This window comes from Polyodon spathula, chromosome 50, assembly GCF_017654505.1.
Source record: "Polyodon spathula isolate WHYD16114869_AA chromosome 50, ASM1765450v1, whole genome shotgun sequence".
NCBI classification, from domain to species: domain Eukaryota; kingdom Metazoa; phylum Chordata; class Actinopteri; order Acipenseriformes; family Polyodontidae; genus Polyodon; species Polyodon spathula.
The window spans coordinates 2563952-2587728 of NC_054583.1; the positions used below are offsets into that span (position 1 = coordinate 2563952).

The 23777-nt window shown below is 45.5% G+C and overlaps 1 protein-coding gene across 1 annotated transcript in view; it reads right to left on the bottom strand.

The window, feature by feature from the left end:
• The window catches only part of LOC121306841 (apoptotic chromatin condensation inducer in the nucleus-like), a gene marked incomplete at its 3' end in the record, with an annotated part of 28948 nt that extends 7325 nt beyond the window's left edge, over positions 1-21623 (bottom strand). Inside the window, 9 exon segments of the mRNA XM_041238777.1 lie at positions 3711-3813; positions 11552-11646; positions 11762-11965; positions 12080-15760; positions 16377-16474; positions 17399-17518; positions 17964-18075; positions 18692-18757; positions 21457-21623. Coding sequence (XP_041094711.1) covers positions 3711-3813; positions 11552-11646; positions 11762-11965; positions 12080-15760; positions 16377-16474; positions 17399-17518; positions 17964-18075; positions 18692-18757; positions 21457-21594 — 4617 coding nt within the window.
• Positions 21624-23777: the final 2154 nt, after the last annotated feature.

A 23777-nucleotide genomic window follows, 5' to 3' on the forward strand; every position in this document is an offset into this window, starting at 1 on the left:
GTGCATTCTGAAATCGTCCTGCTGGTCTGTTTCAATCCTGCAACCAGCATCGGTATTTCACATCCTCTGGAAGACTTTGAAACAAGTCCAGAAACAGACGCTCTTTGCAAAATTTTGATGCAAACAAAACAAAAAATAACAGATTCTTTGTTGCTTGACTGAAGACAAATCGCTTACTGGCAAGTCCAAAAGCAAAACCACTTGTACTTTATTCTCCGATTCAAAAGTCTTTCAGAAGGGGGGGCTGTTACATCTACCCCCCCTTCAGTGTCTCTCTCCATTACTAGAAGTAAGGTTCTTTCTTGAGTTTCTTTCAAACAAGGGGAGGATCATACAAAAAAAGGGTAGGGGGAGGAGCCCTAACGACAAACGGGTCACTCCCCGTGCATTCTGTCCCCTCCCCTTTGCAGCCGTCTCCATGGCAATCTGCAGGATCATTAGGTCAGCCTCTTCTCTCTGTCTCTCTCTCTAGGGAGTGGGGGTCAGTGTACTATCCCAGGGTTCCACCAGTAGCAGGTAGGCAGGTAGGACGTATTTAACTGCAGTTCCTACTAGCAAGGAACTATGAGACACAGGTGTACAGCAGGCAAAGGCCACACATACGAAAGTGTGCAAGAGAGGAGTGAGCACCTTACACAACAAAGCAATGGGCACATCAGTTCCTTTTCTCTAGCCTGCAGTGTAAGAACGCTGACACAAATACATGCTAGCAGTCACTGTTTCAGTACCACCTCACTAGACACTGTAGTTCTGAAGATAAATATGAATTATTAAACATTACAGGACTTCAGGAGGGGGGTGTGCTGGGTAATTCAGGGCTATGCAACAAAGCCAATCTGTATACTCTTCCTGTTAAACTAGAACTAAACATCACTCTACCGTTTCAATAGCTTGCTATTTGCAAATTAAACCGGTTCTCAAGTCTATTGTAGCATCAGAGCATGTTTCTGCATACACTATAAAGCCATAAATATTTGCAACCAAAATATTTGGCGAATCACACCCATAAAACCTATTTTGCTCCAGAAATGACCTGTTGCAATATAAAGTATGTACTGTTGGTGGAATTTTATATTTGTGCCAAAATGTTGTGCCCACCCCCCCGCTAAAAAACAAATAAGGCTTGTAAATATTTATGGCTTCACAGTATTACAGATTCAATTCTGCCTCCCTGCTCGTTTTATAATTTGCATATTTTTTAAAAAAAATTAAGTGTTGTATTTATCTAATTTTATTGAATTGCTTGCTGAAAATCTGGTAAATTTAATAAGTTGGCACTGTACTTTTGAAAACTGACTATACAGCTAACCCTGCTCCCTGCGACTACTGGACTATACAGCTAACCATGCTCCCTGTGACTGCTGGAGCCCTGCTCCCTGTGACTGGGACTACACCGCTAGCCCTGCTCCCTGTGATGGACTACACCGCTAGCCCTGAGGGACTCCTGTGACGGACTACACCGACCTATTGTCCTGCTCCCTGTGACTGGACTACACCGCTAGCCCTGCTCCCTGTGACTGGACTACACAGCTAACCCCTGCTCCCTGTGACTGGACTACACAGCTAACCCTGCTCCCTGTGACGATGGACTGACACAGACACCAGAACCTGATGTGACTGGACTACACAGCTAACCCTGCTCCCTGTGACTGGACTACACAGCTAACCCTGCTCCCTGTGACTGCTGGACTACCTGATACCATGCTCCCTTGTGACGCTGGACATACAGATACCTGATGAACTGTGACTGGGACTATACAGCTAACCCTGCTCCCTGTGACTGCTGGACTATACAGCTAACCCTGCTCCCTGTGACTGCTGGACTATACAGCTAACCCTGCTCCCTGTGACTGCTGACTATACAGCTAGCTCAACTGCTGGACTGCTAACCCTGCTCCCTGTGACTGCTGGACTATACAGCTAACCCTGCTCCCTGTGACTGCTGGACTATACAGCTAACCCTGCTCCCTGTGACTGCTGGACTACACAGCTAACCCTGCTCCCTGTGACTGCTGGACTATACAGCTAACCCTGCTCCCTGTGACTGCTGGACTATACAGCTAACCCTGCTCCCTGTGACTGCTGGACTATACAGCTAACCCTGCTCCCTGTGACTGCTGGACTATACAGCTAACCCTGCTCCCTGTGACTGCTGGACTATACAGCTAACCCTGCTCCCTGTGACTGCTGGACTATACAGCTAACCCTGCTCACTGTGACTGCTGGACTATACAGCTAACCCTGCTCACTGTGACTGCTGGACTATACAGCTAACCCTGCTCACTGTGACTGCTGGACTATACAGCTAACCCTGCTCACTGTGACTGCTGGACTATACAGCTAACCCTGCTCACTGTGACTGCTGGACTATACAGCTAACCCTGCTCACTGTGACTGCTGGACTATACAGCTAACCCTGCTCCCTGTGACTGGACTATACAGCTAACCCTGCTCCCTGTGACTGGACTATACAGCTAACCCTGCTCACTGTGACTGCTGGACTACACAGCTAACCCTGCTCACTGTGACTGCTGGACTATACAGCTAACCCTGCTCACTGTGACTGCTGGACTATACAGCTAACCCTGCTCACTGTGACTGCTGGACTATACAGCTAACCCTGCTCACTGTGACTGCTGGACTACACAGCTAACCCTGCTCCCTGTGACTGCTGGACTACACAGCTAACCCTGCTCCCTGTGACTGCTGGACTACACAGCTAACCCTGCTCCCTGTGACTGCTGGACTACACAGCTAACCCTGCTCCCTGTGACTGGACTACACCGCTAACCCTGCTAACACTGACTGCTGGGCTATAAAGCTGACCTCGATATATATATATCTATATATAGCTTTTTTTTGTTTAAAAAGTGCCAAGCTACTTATCTTTGCCAGATATTCAGCGCTGTGGAATATATTTCACTTCTACGGTAATTCCACAAAAATACTACACAGAAAAACCTTCAATAGCAGAGAAGTGGGTAGCCCAATACTATACTGATTACTGTAAGTCTATCCTAATACACAGAAAGTCTTTGGCCTTGCCAGCTGCCCAATACTGATGACTTAGACAACATTTCCATGGAATGACCCTTATTAAATTTGAATAGTTTAAACTCTAAAAAGGGTCCTTTCTCTGTCAGGTCTTCTCTGGGGTGGTCGGGTTTGTTTGGTATCAGACCTGATTTGGGTCCACCCCACACAAATTATTTTGCAAAAATCGGACTGAGCTGGAATCAGTCTCCGATTTGGTTGGGGGGGAACCCATTGGTTTGGTAAACAACCCCCCCCGTAAAATTTTTAAATAAAAATTTATTTTGACAAACTGACTATGAAGAATGTTGATCAGTTAGTCAGAGTCTCGTCTAAAATTATACAACTTTTGAACGTGGCTGACACTGACAAAGGCTTTGCTTGCCTTGAGTCTTTTTCAATGCGTCTGAAAAGCTCGTCATTGAATTGAAGTTTCGTTTACATGCCTACATGTATCACTAGGGAGTAGTTAACAGCTACAGAAGACTTTAGAAAGCATAGGACTCAACTCCAATTCACCTGACAGCAGATTAATCCAACTGCACAGATTGCTGATCATTTCAGTAAGAAGTCTCAGGAACTGAATAGAAGAATGAATTAGTCCAGCCCTAAAACACTTTAAAATTGATGACTTCAGTTCATTAAGGTATCCCCGTTGCTCGCTTGCTCCCTCTTACCTCCTCTGCTCGACCCTTGCTCCCCTTCTCATCACTGGGCTTGCTGTTCTCTTCTAGGCTCTCCGGCTCCATCATACCAGACGAGGTCTCTCGTTTCAGCTCACTGCAACAGGAGGGGCTTCACATTCAGTTAAAATGACACTTTAGGATTGTAACTCCTAGTGCTGCGAGGATACACTGATGTATGTTAGTGCTGTAATACTCCCTCCCAATGCACAGCAGTGTGATCCAGTCCTGGTTTCACTAGGAGTTTAATAATCAGATTCCCGCTGCTCAGCAGTGTGATCCAGTCCTGGTTTCACTAGGAGTTTAATAATCAGACACACCTGAGCTTGTTACCTAGACACACTGGGGGCTGAGCGAGCGTGTAGTAAAACCTGGACTGGATCACACTGCTGTGCAATAGGAGTCTGATTGTCAAAACCTGAGAGAGAGAGTAAAGTACATTCTGCAATGTGAAGCATTCAGACCCCCTGCTGAATCTGCTCTAAATGAACCGACTGCATGTCTCATCACAGCTTGAATAAGATTCAGACAGAGCGAGCTGTTCTGGGGTGTAACAGTATTTCACCAGGAGCCTGAATATTTAAACCTATGGCGCCTAATGATCAAACGAGAGCTCAATCCAAAATGGCATCACACAGCTTGATGGCTCGTGCCACTGTTTCGTGAGCAGTAAACAATCACGCACACACACACAAATTTACAATCACTGCTCAGAAAGGAATAGCCTACATGGCTTAGTGAGAAATATCTGGGTCAATGCGTGGTGCCAGGACTAAAAATAGTCTTTACAGCCAAACAGTTGTAAAAAAAAATTTGCTTTTAGATAATACAAGGACGTCTTGGTTCATCTTCTAAAAATGAAAACTCATCAGGTGGGTGTCTGGTTATTACCTCTCCCTTCACTAAAGAAATATTTTTTTCAATAAAAAGCCCGGGCCTCAATTATGTCACCATGCCTCAACTATGCATCACACCCTAGGCCTCTAGCTAAAGGCAGAGTGGCTTCTCCAGGCCCTGAAAATACTTACGGAGGGCAGGAAAAAAAATTAAAATAAATCCAAAAGCACAGCCAACAGCTGTTTGAGTGATTATTTTCAGATTTGGAAGAGAGTTAACACAAGTTTACATCTATATCTATATACAGATCGACAGATAAACTTAATAAAAAAAAAGTTGACAGTATACAGTTTAAACATTTTGGGAGAAAATCTTGTTCACATGGGGGGGCTGCCACGCCACCACCCCCACCCCCCCTCTATCGTTATCGCCTAACTGAATGGCTGCCTCTCTGATCATGTTAAATATAGTAACAGCAAGATATTACAAACTCGAGGTGTTTCGTGTAAAAACGAAGTCGCTGCGTGTCTAATCTACTGTTCTGTAGTGAAGCGCTGGCGCAAGGCCTTTGAGTTACACGCAGATGATGTCGATTCTTTAAGAATTTATATAGGTTACATTTCAAAGCGAGAAACTTGATAACCTCCCCTTTTAAAAGGCCGATCGGTTGCAGACTACTGGACTGAAATCATGCAGGTAAGAAAAACCACTGGTTAACACATACAAACAAAACGCAAGGCATCCTTACTTGTATGTCTATGCACAGCGTTTAAAAGGATTCACCTGACAAAACAAAAAAAACACGACACTTTTAAAACCAGCCGAGACTTTCCGAGCTTGGAGTTGCTGGCTTAAAACGTGCTTACAAAACGTAAACACAAGCAAGCGTTAGGGGTTACAAATTCAACTGAAAAACTTTAAACAAAAACAAAACAAAAAAAAAAAACACAAAACAAAAAAAAAAGACACGTTAATTGGGCATTAACCCGTTCTGCAAACTTTGAATAATGATTGGAGGAAAAAAAAAAAAAAAAAAAATCTAATATACGTTATAGGATTTGATGAGAGAAAAAAAAAAAAAAAAAAAAAAAAAAAAACAACCAACACCTCGGCGGTGAATCCAAACCGTTTTAAAATCATTAAATGTTCGAGTTGCTGTTTTTTTAAGAGAAGACCCTATTAAACGCACCCGGTGAATGAATGAATGGGTACTGGGCGACACACAGCCACTCTGCTCCAGTCGGACACAGAGCTGCTCCTGCAGCAAACGCAGCGCCCCCCGCACAGACGCGCACTCACCAGTCTTTGTTGATCTCCGACAGCATTTTCCCGGGGTCAATTCCAGCCACTAACAGGGTTTTCCCCTCTCGAAAAGTCCAACAGGGAATCAGCTTGTCGGATCGGGTTTATTTTTTGACCTAACGGTTGTTTTTCCGCGGAGCTTTGCCGGCTGCTCTCGTCAGAAGAAGCAGGAACGCACGGCGGCCATGTTTGAGTGAGTGCGGTGTTAGAGAGAGAGGGCGAGGACCCCCGTCTCTACAAGCAGCCACACACACCGAGGCGGCGGGACAGAACGCCTGATTACAATTGCAGCACGAACAGCAGCCGTCTATACTATGGATCACGTCCATGCTTTCATTTACAAATTCAGATAGATATATAGGGATATATATATGCTTTCATTACATATATATATAGATATATATATATATATATATATATATATATATATATATATATATATATATATATATATATATACACACACACACACACACACACACACACACACACACACACATATATACACACACACATACATACATACATATTACACACCCATACATACATATGTATATACATACATATATTTGATTTGTAATCAAGTTTACACACCCCAATGGCAACGTCTCAAAAACTAATTATAGAAAAAATCTTTTGCAGCAAAAGTTTTGTTTTTATGGATGAGGGGGGAAAAAAAAGTTACAAGAAATATGAGTTCTACAATTATTTATTCCAGCATTTTTTTTTTTTTTTTTTTTGTAAAAACTCAAGTATTCATACCCCGACAAGGAAAATTAAATTAACAGCACCTTTAGCAGTAATAACTTTTGAAAGGATTAGGATATTTGTCAAAGAGCTTCTGGCATGATTCTTTAGTGATTTTTGCCGATTTCTTCAATGCAGAATTGTCAGAGTCCGAGGACTTCTCTTGTGCACAGCCTTCTTCAACTCATACCAAAGATTCTCAACCAGGACAACGACCGGGCCATTCCAGAAGCTTGATTTTATTCTTCAACCATTCTGAACTAGATTTGGAGGTGTGCTTGATATAAGCTACAACCAACAAGTATTAGCAAGATTTAATAGAAGTGTCCAATACGTATGATAGCAATTAGAAAATACCAACAACAAAAACGTAACAAACGCACAATTGAGGCATTTATCTGAAGCAGAGGTAGTTATAAAAACTTACCAGCATTTTTCATGAGTCTTGAAACCTGGTATAGGCAGAGCGCTACACTAGCGTTTTTTTTTTTTTTAGGCACATGTGCGCCCAAGCTTAAAAAATAAAAATGTAGGCATGCACTGAAATTTAGGGGCACACACACACACACACAAAAAAAAAAAATACAAGTTTGCTAAAATTTATTGGTCAATATTTTTTTCCTTCCCTTCATGAATACTTTTGCATCAACAAAACTAGAATGGACAACATCCATCATTCAAATGCTGTTTTGCAAACTTTAAACGATCGTCCTTGCGATGTTTTCCTAAGAGTGGTGGCTTTTTCCTTGGCCTGCGACCATCGAGACCTTCAACATGCAACACAGGACCTGCGGCTGAAACGGAAACCCCAGTCCCACTTGCATCCAGTTCACTTGGAATATCTGACAGTCAATATCTGATTGTTGTTATTAACCTCCTTCACAATTCTTCTACTTGCTCTTGATGAAAGAACCTTCCTTCTTCCAGACCGAGGGAGCGTTGCGACAGGACCAGGAGTCTTGTACTTCTTGATAACAGAAACAATAGTTGAAATTGGGAGTCTCAAATGCTTGGAAATCTTCTTGTATCTCTCTCCAGCTTGATGACAATAAATAATTGTCTGCCTTAGCTCTTTATTCTTCCCCATATTGACTTATTGGTAAGGACAGCAATCATCCTATGCCTAACTAAGAATGTTCACCTACAATCCAGCATTTTCTAGAATTAGGTTCTGCATTATCATATTAATTTCTAGCACCTTGTAGACAATACTATCATAGCATCAAAGGGTATGAACACTTCTGAATTTTTTTTTTTTTTTTTTAAATCACTGAAATAAATACTATCTTTATTTTTATATAGCGCCTTTCATAGTGGGCCACCATCACAAAGCACTTTACAAAGAACTGAGCATTATACGCAGAGTCACTTCCAATAGGACGTTGATTTAACATCTCATCCACAGGACAGAGCACAAGGAGGTGAGGTGACTTTGCTCAGGGTCACACACAGCGAGTCAAGTCAATGGCAGAGGCGGGATTTGAACCGGTGACCTTCTAGTTACAAGCCCTGGACTTTAACCACTGGACCAGAGATCTATTTCTTGTAACCTTTTTTCCTCATCCACAAAAGCAAAATTTGCTACAAGAGATTGTTTCCTTCGAGACACTTCTAGAATTATACATTTCCATTGGTGTATGTAAACTTTTGACTACAACTATATATATTTTACACACACACACACACACACACACAGCAGAACATCAATTAAACTGACTAAAAGTATCATTTTCAAGCTGTTGGTTTTTTTGAGAAATATCTTGGACGGTGTCCACCTTCATCGATGTAGTTGCTGTGCGTCAGTTTCTCGGTCTTGTGGTGACGTTGGTAGTTTAATAAAAGATACATGTTTGCGTAAAGCTGTGTTAGACGCCTTCAATGCCTTAACCATTGAAAGTAACTAACTGATTTTTTTATTGTTTTGTAACAGTATTTTAGATTTGTTATCTCTGAGCTTTGTAATTGTTATTCCACCACAGAGTTTTGCAGTTTTATTGAAATTCAAAGCTACAGTGAGCAAGTTCCATACCGGATTTAAAAAAAAAATAATAATTTAAACCTGCACACAGAAATCTACAACTATTGTTTACAAACAGAATACAGTCAGCACTCGCATATCCAACCCTAGAAGACTGACTTCAGTGATGGTTAAACGCGAGTGACGCATACCTGACTATTTCATTTTGGTCAGGAGTCTTTTTCAGGGAACACAATAAAGACAATATAAAAAATACGTATCTGAAAAGGTTGTTTTAAAATAAGTCGGCTTCCATTTGGATGTAGTGAGTTGGTTTTGTTGGGACCCCAGAACTATATTTTCAACAGAAGTAGTATTTTAACTCGGAACAATATGATTCTGAAAATATCACTTGCCAAAACCAAAAGAGACGACACATTAACTGTAATACAGTACGTGCTTTTAAATCCGGTACGTGTGTAAAATTCCCCATTAATAAGCAAACAGAAAAATGAAATCAAAATGTTACCCATGCACACAGGACTGCGGAAAATGTAAAAGGCGATGCAATGTAGCAAAACCAAAAGATAAAAAAATTCTAGAATTAAAACAGTATCCCAAGTCAGTACTCAAAATTGCATAATACAGCGCTCGAAAAGACCCTAATGTCACAGTTCACTTGCAAATGAAAGTTTCACAAAAGCAACAAAAGATCAGATTAAAAAATAAATGTAAAAATGCACCACAGTGGCTAGAACTGCAATGATGAACGGTTACATTACCCTGGCTTGTCTCGGCTACCTCTTCACCAAGTGAAACTGGAAGAAGGGCTGTGTAACTGCACAATGCCACACCGACTGATTTGCCATGCGAGAAAATACAGAAAACGAATGAATAAATAAATAAATAATGCGGGCCGTGCCAGATATTCAGATAAATTGTAACACTGAAGAGATGGGCTTTGTATCAGAAAACTAGTCAGTCGGAAATCGGGGGGCAAGTGCGTTAATTTGTTACACACACACACACACACACACACAATTCTTAATACAAGGGAGGTAAAAAGCGACTGACACGCACCTGGGTAACGGCATCCAAGTGCTGACTGTATACAAAACTGCTCATGCATTAGTGGTGAAACTTGGTAAGGACATTCTTTAGGTGCAAGATAACTAACCAAGGACTCTTTAAAACCCAGTTCTCTTACCTTTTATTACCCCCCTCTTTAAAAAGTAGCAAATAGAACCCATTAATAAAGGAGGGAAGAACCTGTTTTAATACAGCGCTGGTCAGAGGGAAGGTAGGGTTCACTTATCATATAGACTGGACTAGGTCTGATCAGTTCAGCTCAGAGCAGATTCAACAGGAGCCTGAAGACGGCTTCACAAACTCAGCACTTCTCGCGACGCTTCGGGTTTGTGGCTCACACAGTTACTTGATCAAATCATCCCTGTTGGACCCTTGCTTTGGCTACACTCGTCTCAGGAGTGCATTTTTTTTGTAAGTAGCAACACGTATTTGATTTTAAAAGCACCTGGTTGAGCAGTTGCTTAAAGAAAGCCAATGGTCTGGGATCGGGTTACATTTCCTTGGTCACACAGAGTGTGAAACTGCCCCCACCCCTTCCAAAATGTTGTCTTTAACCAACCAGCTGCTCTCCCCTATTGACTTGAGGATGAAGTGCAACAGACTTCCAGCGTGCCAGGCATGGCTGCAAAGAACTCTCTTACCCAGTGTGGTACAATGCTTTCAAAATGAAGCGGTATGTCTGCTAGATCAGGCATTTCTTTCAAAACTGCACACCTGCATATGGACTGTGTGCAGACCGGTAAGGAGCAAGTACCTTCACATTTTAAATGGTGCTTTTTTTTTTTTCTTCCCCAACCATGTTGTGTTTGCAATCACTCAGAGTGGCTCTGGGTTCTGACACTCCAACAGTAAATTATTTCTCTCTAAAGCTGCCTTTGTGCTTGTCTGGGGAGCCATTACAAGTCAGGCGTTAAACTACCATCCTAATTCCATTCAAATCACAGGGCAGCTGTTCAGCGCCTGGCAACTAGGGTTGATAAAGGCCTGATAAAAAAGGCAGCTTTAGATAAAAATGAACCAACTCAATGATTTCAATCACTATACAATAATGGGAAATGTAAAGAGAATTAAATACACCTGCTTTGCTACATTTTAAGCTACAGACTCGATGTAGCAGAGTTGTGCTTTATTAAGCTGCCTGATGCTAAATGAAAGAAGAATTTAAATAAATAGATACAAATAAATGGTATGACTGGCTGTGCGTTCCCTTGCATTGGAACAAAACCAAAAAAGTGAAATTGTAATAATATATATTAAAAAAAAAAAAAAAAAAAAACTTGTGATGCAATCTGCACAAAATGGCTGCCGGATACACCATCACAATTATGGCAGCCATTTTAGCAAAGGAAAAAAATTAATTATATATAAGTTAAGATGCCACTTAGTTTAGGTCGGCTGGCCAATGATGGTTAGAACAGAGAAGGGAGGGAGGCTGGCTCTAGTGGTTAGAGCAGAGGAGGGGCTGGGAGGGAGGGAGGCTGGCTCTAGTGGTTAGAGCCGAGGAGGGACTGGCTCCGAGGAGGGCTCTGGCTCTAGCTGGTCCCTGCGAGAGAGGGACTGGCTCGGCTCTTAGAGCCGAGGAGGGACTGAATCTCGTGGTCCCTCCCTGAGGAGGGATCACAATCTATCGGCTAGAGCCTGACCGGAGAAAATCACTGGCTCTAGTGGTTAGAGCCGAGGAGGGACTGGCTCTAGTGGTTAGAGCTGAGAAGGGACTGGCTCTAGTGGTTAGAGCTGAGGAGGGACTGCTGTTGGCTCTAGTGGTTAGAGCTGAGGAGCGACTGGTAGGAAGGCTGGCTCTAGTGGTTACAGCAGAGGAAAGACTGGTATGGAAGCTGGTCCCAGGGGTTAATGTTGAGGGACTGGAAGGTTTCAGACTGGTACAGACGTATAGAAAGCTCACCTCGCTCTGTGTTCTGTCCTGCTCCCTCCTTCCTCAGCTCTCCTCTCATCCTTTCCAGCCACATCACCACTTTCCTCTGCCGTCAGACAAGGCTTCTGTAAACGCAAGACAAAATACATTTCCTAACAGAGGACTCGTACAATGAACAGATGTGCATTTCTGGAACCATTTTGTTTGTTACAATAACTTCTATCTGACAGCATGTCTCACCTTGCTGTGGCTGGACCCGGCTCTCTCCTCGCGCTCCCCTTCCTCCTCCTCCTCCTCCTCCTCCTCTCTCTCGGCTCGTCTCTTGCGCCTCTCATGGTGTCGGGGCACGGGGGGGTCGTCAGGGCGCCCTGAATCGGGGGACCCCTCAGGCTGGCAAAAAGCACCGCTATCTCTGGAGAGAGAGTCACGCTGGGGGCTCATAGACTGGAAACAGATGAGAGAGAGAGAGAAATAGGGTTACGACTGGACTGATGAAGTGGGGTGGGGGGAAAAAAAAAAAAACTGGAATAAACTGATAACAAAAATCCTTACACTCACCCTCCTGTCACTAGAGGGTGACCTTGACCTGGAAGAAGCAGACGACGATGACGACGAACGAGAGGAAGAGGCCGAAGATGAGGAAGACGAGTTAGAGGAGGAAGATGACGACGAAGAGGGAGAGGAAGGAGAGGCTCCCTCCTCCCTGCTCCGCCTCCCCCTCTCCCTCTCCGTGTCGGGGGCAGAGAGGGGTGGCGTCGGCGGGTGGCCACTCTCCGTCTCCTCTGGGGGAGGAGAGGGTGGCAGGATGGGGCCCATGGGCTCCTTCTCCGGCTCTCTCGCAGCTTTCATCAGCCGCCCCTCTGGGGATTTGGGCGTCTCGGAAGTTGAAGAGTTGGCGGTTTCTGCCCGTTTCCCGGCAGCCGCCGCGGGGGTCTTATCTTCCTGTTTTTTAAGCGTCTCTTTATGTGCCTGCTGCCTGCCGGAAGTTTCTGCTTCATCCTGTGCTGGTTTGGGGAGGTCTTTGTCCAAGGGGGAGCTCTCCCTGGATTTTCTCTTGGGAGGGCCGCTCTCCTTTTCCTTCTCGAGGGAAACTCCTCCTGCCTTTTTCGGATGATCGTTTTCAGGCTCCTGTGTCTTCTCCACTTTTTTTTCAGGCTCTTTGGCACTCCCCTGCTCTGGCTTCCACCCTTTTGTTTCCACAGGCAGTGGGGGGCCTTCTCTTTCGAGGGACCCACTTTCTGACCCTTTCTTGGGGTCTGCAGCACTTCCTTCTGCAGTCTTGCTTGCCGCCTCCCCTTCCTTACGCATTTCCGCAGCCTTTGCAGCGTCTCCAGGTACCACCACGGCAGACACCACCCCAGACTCCTTAGGCAGCTGCCCAGCCTCTGAAGGTCGCTCCAGGCTAGCCTGCTTCTCCATCTCCCCTTGCTCCATCTCAGGTTTTGTTTCGGGGATGCTTTCGGCCGACCTCCGGGTTTGAAAGCTTTTCTTCGGGTGCTCCGGAGCTGGCGGCCCGTCCCTGAAGAACCGGATCTTTTTTGGTGGTGCCCCAGCCTCTGGAGACGGAGGGGTGTCTCGAAAGACTCTGAATTTCTTAGGCAGGGGTTGAACCAGCGGCGGTGTGGGGCTAACTAGGGTCTCCTTGGGTTTTTCTGACGACGCTCCTGCTGTAACCTCCATGGATTTAGGTTCAGCAGCTGGACTTTCCGAAGACTGTTTGTCGATTCCCTGCTCCTGCTTTTCGGCTGTCAGGTTTTCCGAGAGTTTGGAAGCCTCCTGTGCTGGCGTTGGGACTTCCATAACCAGAGTTTGGGGAGACTTTGAACCGCCCCCTTCTGCTTGCTTTTCAGGATGTGCCGGTTTTAGAGAACTCTCGTTTTCGGTGCCAGACGTTTTGGCCTCGCCTTTTTCTCTGGTCTCCTCTTGTCTTTTGTCCGATATGCCCAAATCCCGGCCCCGTTTTGAGAACGGAAGGTGGCTCTGGCTAGCCCTGGTCTGCTCTGACCCCTTTGCCATCTCACCGACTCCTCCCTTTTCGGGTTGCAGAATGAGTCTGCTGTCCAGTTTGAGAACCTCTTTAGGTGGACTTTCTGCTGCTGCTTTGGCCTCTTCAGAAGCAGCGTCTTTTTTCTGACCCTCTTTAGGCATGGCAGAGTCTTCCTGTGGGACCGCTGTCTGCAGTTTCAGATCAAGAGGGAGGTTTTCAGGCACAGCAGAAACTCCTGTAAGTTTTTCGACTGTCCCTTTCTCTGACACTTTGCTGCTCTCTCGAGGAACCTCTTTAGTCTCGGTCGTTGGGATGGGTTGCTCCTGTTTGTCTGTTACCTTTGCTACAAAAACCTCTTCGGGATTTTTAGGCTTCTCCGTCTCTGTTGTTTTCTCTCCAGCGGCCTGGTTGGTGGTCTTTCCCGGCCCTCCCTCTTGGAGCTTGTGAATCCGCACTGCCCGTTTCACCGGTGCTGAAGAAGAATAGTCTATCAAAGCAGCAGCCTCCAGCTCTTCCGTTTCAGTCTCTGTCAATTTCGCGTCGCTTGAAATTTTTTCAGCAGCTGTTTTTTCCGCTACTGCGGCCATAGCAACCCGAACTGGCAGATTTCCAGTCACGGGATTGGCCTCTTTTGGTTTCTCCAAAGCCGGTTTCGGTTCCACCGTCGCTGGCGGACTCCCTCTAACCACTCTGAATGCTGCTGGCAAACTCTTACAAGGACTCTGCTTTTTTTTTTCAGGCAGTTCAGCCTCTTTTCTGTCAGCTGACCTGCGGGTCTGCCCTAACCCTAACATTTCTGAAGCTATTGGTTCGGAGACCTCGGCAGGCTTGCCAAGCATTTCTGGAGGTTTCTGTGCCTCTACCACTTTCTGTGGTCCCCCGGAAGACTCAGTTGGCTTATCTGGAGTTTTAGAAACATCCCTAGCCTTCCCTGGTAATGCCTTAGACTCTTCCCCGGTTTTTTCCTTTTCCAGGACCTCTCTAGGTCTTCCTCTGGGAGCTTCTGGGCTTTCCTTGGATCTTGCCAACGTAACAGCGCCATCTGCAGGCAGCTCCGGCTTAGTGGTGGCCTTTTCTACAGAGGCTTTCGTCAGGACCGACTCTTGCGCACTTCCGACAGCCGTTGCTGAAGGCAAATTGTCTGGCTTCTCCACGACTTCGGGCACGCTTTCTCTCTTTTCCAAAGTCAGATTAATCACTTTCTCTTCATCTTCATCGTCGTCGTCATCATCGTCGTCATCGTCTTCTTCCATGGCCTTGGCCAGGCGACTCAGAGGCCCCGGCTCCTGGTTCTGGTGGCTTCGCCTCTTTGTTGCTTCAAAAGAGCTGCCCCCACCTTCTTCCCTCTCTTTCTTGGCCTTTTGGGGCACCTGGGAACACCCTACTTCGGGGGCTTGCTCCTCAGAAGCCGGAGGGCTCTGTTTCGGGGTATCTGGGAGGGGGAAGCTTTCTGCCCCGCATTTTAACACAGGATTTGGGGGGTCTGGAGGAGGGGGACTGGGTTCCCTTAACTGCCTGGACCTTCTCAATCTTTCCTTGGGGGCTGCCTTCTCTTCTCCGCCTCCCACCTCCACCACTACCCTCACACTGCCGACCCCCTCAGTCAACACGACATCTTTGTCCATTTCGGCCGAGCCCTGCTGTTGAGGCTTGACGTGAGTGAGAGGCGCACCTCTGGTTTCCCAGTCGGCTCCTCCACCAACGCCTGCCGTTAGGACAGAGCTCCCTGCGACCCGAGGCTCCGAGGCGGAGGAGTCGCTGCTTCCACCAATCACCCGCACAGACAGAGAAGCCACAGCTCTGGGGCCAGGCGACTGGGCTTCAGCGCGGACTACCAGATCAGTAGGACTGGTCTGTTGCGCCAGTGGTGCCACCACCAACACTGCGCCAGGGGCAACCACAGAGTCCTTGATCTGCCTAGAAGACGACCGTCTTGGTCGGGACTGCTCCGATCCGTCGGAGGTCCTTTCAGGGACCGGGGAGCTGCTGGGATCCAGCGAGAAGGAGCCGTCTCTGGAGTGCCTGGACCGTCTGGACCTGGCAGGTTCTGCTGCCTGCAGTTCTGACACAGGGGAATAGGCGGTACCAGGAACCGGACCCGGCAGGTTTTCGCTGTCCAGTTCGTCTGGTTGAGGCTGCGCCGGGCTCTGCCGGACCGCTCTGGTGCCGGAGCGGCGCCGGGACTGAGGGGAGGGGGAAGCCCTGGCTGGTACTGCCCTGCGTTTCGGGAGGGAAGCAGTGAGGCTCTCCTCCTGCGAGAGAAACAAAGGACAGCTTTCAGACAATACTCAAGGACCCAACATCACAGGGCAGGTTAAAATAATGAAATAACTTTACTTGATTGAAATGCATAAACTCAAATCACTGCTTTAAACTGGAAAGTGTTCCTTTGGTTGTCATGCCAAGCTGCAATAATATTCCTTCTGAAAGAAGGGATTGCATTACTCTGTTTTTAAAGAATTTGTTATTAAAACATTATCCGTAATATTAAACTGCTATCAGCAGTACACACTAAAAAGAAACTTAATAAAATTACGAGAAGTCTTTTTCAGTGTCTTCAAAGACACAGAGAAAGGCTTTGTCCAAACTTTTGTCATTTAATTTAATAAGTTTCTGTGAATATTTCTACAACAACATTACAGGCTGGTTTTACAAACACCAAGTAGCACACATCCTGGACAGTCTGCTGAAACCACCGGCAGCTGTTTTGGACTCTTCAGCTAAAGATGTATGAATGAATAAATGCATTAATTCATGGCTGTAAAAAGCTAAACCTCCCTGGGCATCCTTCTTTAGAAGATGCTTGGTCCCAATGGTGTTACCATGAATTGTAAAATAAAGAAGAATAATTATAAATTGCGTGCCGACCTGGTCTGCTGGACAGGATCCGCTGTCGTAGCCCTCAGATCTGTCTTCGAGCGACGACTCCTCTTCCTGTACGGAGGGGCTGTCCATCTCTGAAACAGCTGCATGTTACACACAGTGCAGAAGCAGGCAACTTTGTCACTTAATTTCATTGAAGGCTCGCAGGAAAACCCTGGGTGGCTAAAACTGGAATTCAACGGGAGTCCTCAATTACTCCCCATGTTAATACAGGGCTTGAAACTCCCTGCCCCTAGTCCTGGGTTTCAGAACTACCCTCTAATTAAAACGATCAGGACTGGATGAAGTGCAAGTTTCAAGCCCTGTGGACTGTGGCTAGCAGATCCTGCTTTAGCTCATAGGAGTTACCAGCTAGTAACTGTCACTAAAAATAAATATGTATGCACATCCATTCATTGCATAGGTCTCAAACATGCAGGTTTTTGCTTTTTTGGAAAGAAACCTGTTTTACGGCAAACGTGTTGACATTAAAACATGACATCTGGACCTACATTAAAGAAAATGCTGAATAATGTTCCCTTATCATATTGAATTGCACCCCCTCTATATAGAATGAACTCCCTCAGCTTCATAGAGTCCAGTGAAAGCTGCTGAATAATGTTCCCTTGTTAACATATTGAATTCCACCCCCTCTATATAGAATGAACTCCCTCAGCTTCATAGAGTCCAGTGAAAGCTGCTGAATAATGTTCCCTTGTTAACATATTGAATTGCACCCCCTCGCTTTGTAGTTTTCCCAGATACTTTACAAAAAAAAAAAAACCTGACAAAATGATAAAAAAGCAACATTTCGAAATCTAACATGAAATACTACTGTAATACTATTATGGCTTCCGGTAGACTATCTAGATGACGCAAAAAAAAAAACAGATATCTGTTTTGCAATCAAAATGCACGTTGGCTGTAACACCGTTTCTTTGCAAACCTGCACAGCCAAGACCTGTGTAGTCAGTGGAAGCATGGCAGGGGCAGAGGCAGTGGGATGGTTTTAGTGAAGCAGCCCTCACCTCTGGAAGGAGCGTTTATCCCACTTTGCTCTGGCACCTCTGGGATGGACTGCAGGTCCGGTGGCTTCGAGGCACTGAGGTCCAGAAGGGAGGTCTCTTCCTCTGACTCTGCAGACACATCTGAGGGGCGCGGGGGAGAATCAGATCAAACCCAAGCACCAATACAAATGCAGCCAGGCTAACCAAGACTGCTATCTAGCTGCAGTGCTGGGTGGTCTGCTGTCAGTATAACCGAATTTCACTGCAGATTCTAGGCAACGTTGCGGTCTGTTTACTGTCTGGATGTGTACTACTGAACTACTTTTGAAGGGTTACAAGAATAAAATTGTGAAACACACACACTTTTTTACATATATTTTTTCTATGAAATTCTATTCTACAGTCAGTTGACATGAACTGCTCCTTTGTTTAAAATGATCTACAGTAAAAAAAAAAAAAAAAAAAAAAAAAAAAAATTAGTCCAGTTCTATTTATCGTGATGATGTCATTTATCTTGCAAATGCTGCGATAGCGTCACTGTGTTCAGACTGCATGGCGTCTCTGCAGCCGAGTCACTGGGACCCACCTTCAGAATCAGCCGCCTCCCGAGCCTCTCTCTCCAGCCGCTGTCTCAGGAGCTCCTGCTGCTTGGCCAGGTACTGCTTGATGAAGCTGTTCTGACTCATCTCCTCGCCAATCTGCAAGGGAAGCAAGTGCATTCACAACGACAAGCACTTCAACTACAATCAGTCAGTCCCAATTCAGAAAGACCCAATACATACAACGTTTCCACCAGAAGTCTTTTGCAAAGAAACTCAGTAAATTCGTTAGCGAATGTTTCAACTACAGACTAGCGGTAAGGCCATTCATGCATTGAAATCCAACAATGAAATGCCATTAGTCAATGTTATTTGTTAGCTGTTCAGAAGAAACCAAGAAAACACTTCTCTTCCCACTCAACAGCCCAACAACTGCCTTATTTTTTTATTATTATTATTATTTATTTTTTTACACAGGTCGTTTAGTTCCAGACTTAAATTATTTCTACTTTGACATTTATGCTGACACCCCCAGACTGCAGACTCACACTCCCTGTGCAGCAGGTATTAGGACCCCAACAGAAACATGAACGACCCTTTGTGCGACCACTAACCTATCCCCTCACTCCACTGTAAACATACACCCAGCTGTCCAGATGAGCTGCCATTTTTACACATTAAAAAAAACTAAATATGGACTAAATTTAACTCGTAAATGGGCGCTCCTGGGCCCGAAGCCTCCTCAACGCACCCAAGTCTGTTCTGCGCTTCTTACCTGCGAGTTGGGCTGCAAACCAGCGTGAGAGGTGGAGTGCTTCTGCAGATTCTCCAACATGAGCGCCTGAAAACCCAGAGAGAAACAAGACAACTAAAGAGACATGAACAAAATCGTCACGATTGAACAGCAACCCTGCTGCAACGTCAGCAATGACCAGGAAAAAGAAAAGCATTTCAGGAATTCAATGAAATGCACCAAAAAAAACCAAACAAACAAACAAAAAAAAAACAGCCATTCGCTGCTGATGAAAGGGAATGGTTTGGAAATATCTGAAAAGCAGGACAATGTGCTTGCAGAATATATAAAATATAAACATGCCAAGTTCACTGCAGTCATCAGCTGCCAATCATAACAAATTGTTCTATTTTATGTAGTTGAATATGGAAGCCGCCAATTTGCTCCCAACAAACGGATTTGGCCAGCAATTTTTGGTTGAACCATTGGCTCATAAAACAAAAGTTTTTTCTGCAGCTCAACAAGCCCCATTATAAACACTGCAGTGCTCCTTTACACTTTCAAAACACCAAGCCACATTCCTCCTGCGATTTACGGAAAGAAATCGTTCTCGATTGTTACTGCTGCAGTCTTCTCTGTCTATCTTATCTGTCATGCGCTACTTAACTCAGTACTTTTACCAGGTTGCTGAATTCCCAGCCTTACACTCGCATCTCACCATGCACTAAACCCTCCACCAAGCCTACCTCAACGCTGCGATTCGATTGTAACATTTGTATTCTGTATTGTAACTGATACTGGTTTTGAATGCAAAACAGTCTGACGTCACAAAACATTTAACAACTAGCTGCAGGTGTCCGTTTGAGAGATTCACAGAGTAACGTAAATAAAGTCCAGCTTGAACTGTTCACCACGGAAGATTACTTAATGTCACCTACACAGGGCTGGGAATCAGACTCCTATTGCACAGCAGTGTCACCCAGTCCAGGTTTTACTACCAGCTTGATCAGCCCCCAGTGTGTCTAGCCAACAAGCTCAGGTGTGTCTGATTATTAAACTCCTAGTGAAACCAGGACTGGATCAGTAGCCCACAGGCTAAAGTAAATGCACTGGGCACTGGTTTGATTTCACTATCTGTACTGTACAGTCACTCAATGCATACAGAGAACACAACACACAAATTGTATTTAAGCGAAAAAGGAAACATTTTAAATAAACTGAGCAGTATAAAATGTGCATGTTTGTTTTTTTAAATTGTATTTATTTTTTAAGCAGACCCTTCGTTATCCCAGGTGTCCATGCTTTTGCGAGGGATTGCTGTATTTTATATCTGTGTAACCAGCGGAATGAAAAGGAGCAAACACCACGATAATTGCTATTACTGATTTTTTTTTTCTCTAATATTTTCAATATTGTCTCCCCCTAATTCCACCTAAATGCACATCAAATTGCACCCGACGCGCGCTTTTCAAGAGGTAAGAAACACACCTGCAGCTTGAGTCAACATTTCCGCAGAAAACACAACATCACTGCAGCGTGTTCTTACAACCACGATCACAAAACGAGAAATTAATGCAACAGCCCCAAACCAACACGTCACTGTATTAAAGGGTTACGAACAAATGCTGTGAAAATCAGTCTTGTAAATCCGTGGAATTAATTTACGTTACCACACACCCCCCCAAAAAAAGTTTGTGCGCATCAAAAGTCCAAAACCCACGAGTTACCACAATGCAGCTACGCAGTAAAAACGCGAACGGTGCGTTTCTACACGTGCTAGCAAAACAAATACAAAGTTGTTAATTGCACAACCAAATACAATACGCGCTTAACGACAGCATGGACGTAATACATACAAATAAATAGCTATAAAGTTATACATACAAAACAAATAACATGTAACAATTGTTTTAAATTTCTGTTTAATTTTTATAATTTATTTGAAAAGAAAACACCACATAGTTAAATATATTGCGTTATATATTATTAGTATCTACCGACTCCACACGGCAATATACACAGTAACACGAGCAATGCACAAAATCACACACAACACCCCCTTTTGCAATAAACTCTATTTTTTCCACTATTTAAAAACTTAGGCTCATTATCATCTACGACATGTTTGCATGCAATGCATTGAGTAGCTACCGTGTTTATTTCATTTCGCCGATAAAATTATTCAAAGCGCTTCGATAAGGTGGTCTAGCAAACTGTTTACAGTCGATTAAAAATTAAAAAGGGGGGGGGGATCGGGGACGACGAGCTTTGCGTGACCCCCCCCCCCCCCCCCGACCCTCTAATAGGTGGGCGCGTGCACCTCCTTTCCTCCCCCCACGAATTTAATTCAGGCGCGCTCCCTCCCATTCGATAGAAGGATGCGCGCTCCCGCCCCCCCCCCCAGAGGCGCGTTGCCGACAGCCTGCGCGCTCCCGGCCTCGTCTCAATCCGCACAAAACAAGCGCGGGCACGAGCGAGCGGCCGACTCCACTGTAAAACTAAGCGGCGGCTTTCTATCTTTTAAAAACACGGGCAGCTTAACCGAGCGACCGGGGGCCCCTGCTCAGCGCGCCACAATCTCAAACACTGTGTATCGCGAAAGTTTTTTTTTTTTTTTTTTTTTTTTTAAATTTTTTTTTTTTTTTTTTTTTATAAGCACACACTGACGAGCAAGCAGACGACCCCCCCCCCCCCCTCCCTCTCCCCCTCTCTAGTTACTGGCTACCCGTTTTCAACATGCAAGACCCGGCCTCCGTCTCTCCCCAAAGCGCCTTAATAAACAAAACAAAAAACCGAGCCAAACTTACCCCCTTGAGCCGCTTGACGAGCGCGTTCTTCTGGCCGCTTTTCTGCAGTCCTCTCTGCTCCAGAGCGGCCTTCAGGTCCGCTACCCGGAGCGAGTGAAGCGGCTTCCCATCTAACGTAACGTCTTCCAGCTCCGCCATCTTCCTCCTCTTTTCCAGATCGGCCACTGCAACGCCTTCCTCCCCCCGCGGCATCCGGAAGAGGCGGGCACTCCGGGGGGGGGTCTTCGCGCTTCTCCGGTCCGCTTCGGCTACTCCCGTGAAAGCGCTCGGCCGAGCTGAGCGTCGCCTCGGTAACGCTCTTCGGCTGTCGTTTGGAAGGATTTCGGGCATCTCCGCGGAGCATTCGGCTGTCCTCAAATCAGCCGACTCTCCACCTGTCCACGCTGGCAATCGATATTTATTTTATACAGCGCCTTTCATAGTGGACCACCATCACAAAGCGTTGCACCAAGATTCAATCCCCCCCCCCCCCCCCCCCAATGCAAATAGAATAGTGACAGGGCATGGCACATTCAATACAGTGCGATACAGGGCATGGCACATTCAATACAGTGCGATACAGGGCATGGCACATTCAATACAGTGCGATACAGGGCACGGCACATTCAATACAGTGCGATACAGGGCATTGCACATTCAATACAGTGCGATACAGGGCACGGCACATTCAATACAGTGCGATACAGGGCATGGCACATTCAATACAGTGCGATACAGGGCATTTCAATACAGTGCGATACAGGGCAAGGCACATTCAATACAGTGCGATACAGGGCAAGGCACATTCAATACAGTGCGATACAGGGCAAGGCACATTCAATACAGTGCGATACAGGGCATGGCACATTCAATACAGTGCGATACAGGGCAAGGCACATTCAATACAGTGCGATACAGGGCATACAGGGCAAATACAGTGCGATACAGGGCACACATTTACAGTGCGATACAGGGCAAGGCACATTCAATACAGTGCGATACAGGGCATGGCACATTCAATACAGTGCGATACAGGGCATAGCACATTCAATACAGTGCGATACAGGGCATAGCACATTCAATACAGTGCGATACAGGGCATAGCACATTCAATACAGTGCGATACAGGGCATAGCACATTCAATACAGTGCGATACAGGGCATAGCACATTCAATACAGTGCGATACAGGGCATAGCACATTCAATACAGTGCGATACAGGGCATAGCACATTCAATACAGTGCGATACAGGGCATAGCACATTCAATACAGTGCGATACAGGGCATAGCACATTCAATACAGTGCGATACAGGGCATGGCACATTCAATACAGTGCGATACAGGGCATAGCACATTCAATACAGTGCGATACAGGGCATAGCACATTCAATACAGTGCGATACAGGGCAAGGCACATTCAATACAGTGCGATACAGGGCATAGCACATTCAATACAGTGCGATACAGGGCATAATACATTCAATACAGTGCGATACAGGGCATAGCACATTCAATACAGTGCGATACAGGGCATTGCACATTCAATACAGTGCGATACAGGGCATTCAATACAGTGCGATACAGGGCATGGCACATTCAATACAGTGCGATACAGGGCAAGGCACATTCAATACAGTGCGATACAGGGCAAGGCACATTCAATACAGTGCGATACAGGGCATGGCACATTCAATACAGTGCGATACAGGGCAAGGCACATTCAATACAGTGCGATACAGGGCAAGGCACATTCAATACAGTGCGATACAGGGCAAGGCACATTCAATACAGTGCGATACAGGGCAAGGCACATTCAATACAGTGCGATACAGGGCACAGCACATTCAATACAGTGCGATACAGGGCAAGGCACATTCAATACAGTGCGATACAGGGCAAGGCACATTCAATACAGTGCGATACAGGGCAAGGCACATTCAATACAGTGCGATACAGGGCATGGCACATTCAATACAGTGCGATACAGGGCAAGGCACATTCAATACAGTGCGATACAGGGCAAGGCACATTCAATACAGTGCGATACAGGGCATAGGCACATTCAATACAGTGCGATACAGGGCATTCACATTCAATACAGTGCGATACAGGGCATGACATTCAATACAGTGCGATACAGGGCAAGGCACATTCAATACAGTGCGATACAGGGCATGGCACATTCAATACAGTGCGATACAGGGCACGGCACATTCAATACAGTGCGATACAGGGCATGGCACATTCAATACAGTGCGATACGGGGCAAGGCACATTCAATACAGTGCGATACAGGGCATGGCACATTCAATACAGTGCGATACAGGGCATAGCACATTC